The 6,000-nt window shown below is 41.4% G+C and overlaps 1 protein-coding gene across 1 annotated transcript in view; it reads left to right on the top strand.

Annotated features, from left to right (window-relative positions):
* The window catches only part of LOC110295811 (alpha-2-macroglobulin-like protein 1), a 41,609-nt gene extending 37,237 nt beyond the window's left edge, over positions 1–4,372 (top strand). Inside the window, exons 31-36 of the mRNA XM_085839860.1 lie at positions 260–384; positions 976–1,066; positions 1,404–1,472; positions 3,075–3,174; positions 3,831–3,919; positions 4,251–4,372. Of these exons, the coding sequence (XP_085695986.1) occupies positions 260–384; positions 976–1,066; positions 1,404–1,472; positions 3,075–3,174; positions 3,831–3,883 (438 nt within the window). The 3' untranslated portion in view covers positions 3,884–3,919; positions 4,251–4,372. The remainder of the gene's footprint in view (positions 1–259; positions 385–975; positions 1,067–1,403; positions 1,473–3,074; positions 3,175–3,830; positions 3,920–4,250) is intronic.
* Positions 4,373–6,000: the final 1,628 nt, after the last annotated feature.

The raw sequence follows: 6,000 nt of genomic DNA on the forward strand, positions 1-6,000 counted from the left end.
TTCTAGCCCCCCCAACTGTCTCCCCCAACACACACACACATATATAAATTAAACATTTTTAGTAATTAAATTGGTTCTTCTGATAGAAAGCATTCTGTCCTCATCCAGTCACATCATCACGATGTCCCCATAAACATTTCGTTGATCCTGGTTCCCTGATGATAACGCTATAAAGCACAGTAATAATGGAGTCATAGAGATAACAGGTTCTTCAGTGTTTACTGCAGGATGATTTTCAAGATGTCGTCCTTCTTCCCAGGCCACCCTCAGGTACAACGTGCCACTTCCTAAGGAGGCTTCAGGATTTTCCCTTTCCGTGAAAACTGGAAAGAGCAACTCTTCAGATGAATTCCAGAGCAAGTTTGACCTCACGGTGACCTTCACGTAAGTGTAACGTTTTTGACATCCGCTCCCAGGTTAGAGAACTCTATCAAAGAGTTGTTTCAAATAGGACTGAAGTAAACCAAATCTGAATGGCAGTGACCTCGGTGAGTCCCACGGGCGACCTGCCTCACAGCACTTCACCGCCCTTTTTAGATACTGGCTTGTTAGAAAGACCTTCTGCAATATCTACGCACATATGTACAACCTGAGAGCTGTTACCTTGCTGGCCGATTAAGAGGGTGGAAGCTCTCCTCGGGTGTTGAGCAGATCTAAAGCTGACAGGAACGCACATCATGTAAACAAGGCAGTTCTGTCTGTAGACTTTGTGAGATTTGGGGAGGCTTTGCGTTCACACAGAGGTCATGATCGGAACCACTGAGGTCACCTCACCCACCCGGCATCTTGACCACTGTCACTCGGCTGTGACTGCGTTCAAACGGTTGAGGCTGAGGTTTCTCAGCTCCTCCCTTTCTAGCTTATGGCAACGCTCCAGACTTCAAGCTTGCTAGTGCGCATGCCCACCTGCCACCCTCCCCGAGAGAGCTCACGTTTCTAAGCCCAGGTAGAGGGATGTTTGCTTTCTCACTTCAGGTACACTGGAGCTCGTGAAAGCTCGGGTACAGTCCTTGTGGATGTGAAGATGCTCTCTGGCTTTACTCCTGTTGTCTCATCCACCGAGGAGGTAAATAAGGGTAGCCCTGCTCCCCAGCACAGAGAGAGTGAGAGTGCATAAAAGTTAAACCGAGTAATGGGATCCTTCATCTCTAGGCACATTTCTTCAGAGTTCGCGTTTGTATTTAGTCTGTACTGGAATAGGAGAGATGATATTTTTATTCTGCAGGAATGCAGAGTCATTATGCCCACTGTTCATCATGTGTTTCTTTGCCCGATCCCCTTGTAAACTCACCGAAACACTGAGGTACAAAGGGAACATTCCCTGAACAGACAGCACAGAGCTCATTTCTAGAGGGGGACTCAGGTATTCTGACCCTCAACCCTTCTTGTCAATCTCTTCAAAGCTTAAATTCAATAGTCAAGTAACGAAGACGGACATAAAGAATGGCCACGTTCTATTCTACTTGAAAAATGTAAGTTCAACAACAATAGTTTTGTTTTGTTTTTTTCTTTCATGACTTTGTTTCTGAGTTTTGTTTCATGGCTTTGTCTTCTGAAGGGTGTTTGAAAGCTTCTATTTAGTATGGACATGTGTGAAAGACCTTATTGTTTAAATGAGATATGGAATATAGGCTGTGTTCTGTCTCACTAATTATATCCTTTGTATTGACAAGTTATTTTATGTAAGCCATGGTTTCCTGACACGTGTTTAGAAACATCTTTAATCCTTATAGAAGGTAATATAGTCAGTTACAGAGATGAAAATTCTTCTACAGCTTGAACTCCAATGAAGAAGACATGATTTTTTTATCGCTTAAACTATATATAGTTAATATATATACTGTGACATTTTGACATGCAAATGTGAGTTGATTATTGTGAGTTGATTACTATAAACAAGCCAGTTAACAATCCTCTCTTCATAAAATAACCTTTTTAGCATAATGTTTTTAAATTTATTCTTACTTAATTTCAAACACATGTATTTTGGTTATATCCACTCTTCATCCCCTGCACCTCCTCCCAGGACCACACACACACACATATACACACACACACATATATACACACACACACATATACACACACACACATATACACACACACACATATACATACACACACATATACACACACATACACACACACATATACACACACATACACACACATACACACACACATACACACACATATACACACACACATATACACATACACACACATATACACACACACATATACACACATATACACACACACATATACACACACATACACACACACATATATACACACACACATACACACACACATATACACACACACACATACACACACATACACACACACAGACACTCCCTACATCATGTCCTCTTTTAAGTAACCCACCAAGTCTAATTAGTAATGCCCATATGCAAATGAATATGGAACCATCCATTATGATGTGTTCAACCTACCACAAACCACACCTCTGAAGAAAACTGGCTCTCACTGCCTAGCAGACATCCATTGTCAATAGTGAAATGTGTCCGTCTTCAAAAATGCCAAATAATTTCCTATCTTGCACATGCCACGGTTTCAGTATCCACCAATCTGTTAGTAAACGGACATGGATTATTTCGGTACCTTGACAATTGTGACCAATGTTGAAGTGAGCATGGCAGTGCCTTTTCAAGACAATAATCTAATTCCTCTTGGATGCATCCTCTCAAGTAGGCTTTCTGAATTGTATCGTAATTCTATTTTTATTTTGGGCATGAGAAACTCCAAACTGTGGTGTGACCTTCAAAGCACTCTCTCCACACATACATTATTCCCACTCACACCAACCTACACGCTCTAACATGTTTGAGTACATTCCTCAATATAAGCACCTACACACCTTAATATGAGCAGTGCAGCTTAAATGTTTACAAGATTTAATGTCAGCTAACTCGTTGTTTTGCTATCATATAAGCTAGTGGTGGGCTTGGTGTCTAAGTTGCATAGGTCACGAGTTCATGGAGTGAGTGTCTCCATGACTTTCTCTTTTCTGACCTGTTAGGACTTGCTTATCATTCATGTCTTCCTAGGTTCCCAAGGAAGCAACCAGCCTCACCTTCTCTATTGAACAAACTAACCGTGTGGCCAATATCCAGCCAGCCCCAGTCACAGTCCACAGCTATGAAAAAGGTAAACAACCACATGACAGCCACTGAACAAGTCTGTAGCTCACACTCTCTGGCCCATGGTATACCCCCAAACCATCACAATCCATCTTCAAAAAGTGAACAAGTGATGGTTTCATGTTTGGGGATAATTTTTTTTATTATTATTATTCCATGATGTGGATTCTGTGTCAGTTCCCAAGGTATCCAAACACTTAGAATCTCTTTGCTGTATTGTGAAAAGATTCATCCTTAATTTGAATATAAATGATGCTAACCTTCCAAGCCATTTTCATTCTCATTGTTACTGAGTCAAAGACTTACGATTGCATGGTGCTTCTATGATTTCAACTTAAGAATGGAAGAGAAAGCATTATAGGAAGAAAATGATATAGATTGTGCTTTGAGGCAGTGACTTGTGGAGACCATGATACATCCTCTGGGAAGCGAGCTTGGTTAGTTTCTTGTTGGATGCATACAAAGTCTGTCTAGGAGATGAGCATGGTCTGTCCTTTACTAACATAATGCACTCCATCAGATGACTTCCTTTAGTAGAATATTTGAGGCTTGATAAAATGGATGAGTGACTACTTCTCTTGAGAAATTATTGGAAAGATGAGATTTAGTGTCTCACACACAGTTGGAGACCTGGTAAAGACAAATGCTCTTTTTATTTTCCAGATGAATATGCTTTTGATTCTTACAACATCAATAGCATTTCGGATTCCCAATAAGACAAAGAAGCGCACAGAAAAAAAAGAGAAAAAAAAGTAAGGACATTGTACAGAAGCCATGCATACGCCTCTTAAAGCCTCTCATGTTTTTCTTAATACCTTGGCAGGTTAAAAATATATCAGCCTGGTCTACAGAGTGAGTTCCAGGACAGCCAGGGCTACACAGAGAAACCCTGTCTTGAAAAACCAAAAAAAAAATATATATATATATATATGTACATGCACTTATATATCAGCATGCATGCTATGTTTATAGAGCTCTGTGTGTGTGTGTGTGTGTGTGTGAGAGAGAGAGAGAGAGAGAGAGAGAGAGAGAGAGAGAGAGATACATGTGTATTTACTGTTTAAATTATGCTTTAAATTGCAGGTATGAGACTATTTCTTTGAATAAACTGTTCTCCTGGTCACCATCCTACCAAGAGCCTGACCAAGCACCTCCCATCCTGAAGACTCTCCCGTCACAATGACTTCTTGTCAGCTTCACTTCCCTCCTTCCTTCCTTCCTTCCTTCCTTCCTTCCTTCCTTCCATTAAATGGCATCATTTTAAGTCTGAGGCCACTGTTTTCTAGTCTTTGTTGTTTCCATTATAGAAGTCTCAGGGGTTTGAGAGCAACTGAATGATTTGCTTCATTTCTGTCAAGTTTAACCTCAAGTTTGGGCACCTGAACTGTACAGAACTGGAATCCCAAACACAGAGCGAAATAGAAGTGGAAGTGGAGGAGATTCGATTAGTGCTGTGTTTCAGCTCAACAGAAGTACACACACAGGAAACCACAGCCTCTCTCAGGGAACAATCAGAAATCACAGCAGGTGGGAAGCACAGAAGAGCTCTGAGTTAAGGGATAGATGTGCTGAGCACTGGGTTGAGAGGGTGACTTCAGAGCGTTTGGTCATTTTAAAAATCAGTGGGCCAGGCATGGTGGCACGTGCCTTTAATCCCAGCACTCAGGAGGCAGAGGCAGGCGGATTTCTGAGTTCGAGACCAACCTGGTCTACAAAGTGAGTTCCAGGACAGCCAGGGCTATACAGAGAAACCCTGTCTCGGAAAACCAAAAAAAAAAAATCAGTTGGGGGAGCTGGAAAGATGACTCAGGGATTAAGAGCACTGACTGCCCTTCCAGGGGATCCTGAGTTCAATTCCCAGCAACCACGTGGTGGCTCACAACCATCTGTAATGGATTCCAATGCCCTCTTCTGGTGTGTCTGAGGACAGCTACAGTGTACTCATATGCATATAATAAATAAATATATCTTTTTAAAAAATCAGTGGGAAAGGATGTGCCTAATCCTGTAGAGACTTGATGCCCCAGGGGGGGAAGAGGCTTGGGGAGGGGTGGCAAGGTGATGGTGGGGGTGGGGAGTGGAGGAGTGGGGAACACACTTTCAGGGGCAAAGGAAAGGGAGGATGGGATGAAGAACTCCAGGAGGCGGGACCAGGAAGGGGGGGGCAACATTTGGAATGTAAATAAATGAAATAATGTATTAAAAAATAAATTAAATTTAAAAGGTGCCCATTTACAAATATATATATATATATGTATATATGTATATGTATATATGTATATGTATATTACTGTTTCAAGCTTGTCACTTGTAACTGGAGAGCACTACTGTAATCTACTCTTTGTCTGACTTAACATTCCTGCCGTGGTAATGAATTTACATTGAGGACAGAAAAGTGGGAGGGACCTGGAAAAAAAATGATAGACATGAAAAGTTTCTGTATCAGCTTTAACACAGGCTTCTGGATTCACTAAGGTTCTTTTACAGACAGGGAAAGGCAAAGCACACATTCTCCAGTCATGCAGCTAAAGGGTTTGGAACCAAGATCTCCTAGACCTTCCTGATGCTGTGACCCTTTAGTTCCTCATGCTATGGTGACCCCCCAACCATAAAATTATTTCATCACTATTTCATAACTGTAATTCTGCTGCTGTTATGAATCATAATATAAATATCTGTATTTCCCAAATAGTCTTGGGTGATCCCTACAAAAGGGCCATTCAACCCCTCTGCAAAAGAGTCTTGATCCATGGGTTGAGGAACGCTGCCCTAAGCCATCAGGATACAACAATATTTGAAATTATAAAGCACTGGGGTAGTTAGATGTGTTCAT

The sequence above is a fragment of the Mus caroli genome, unplaced genomic scaffold (assembly GCF_978045245.1).
Source record: "Mus caroli unplaced genomic scaffold, Mus_caroli_1 scaffold_7, whole genome shotgun sequence".
NCBI classification, from domain to species: domain Eukaryota; kingdom Metazoa; phylum Chordata; class Mammalia; order Rodentia; family Muridae; genus Mus; species Mus caroli.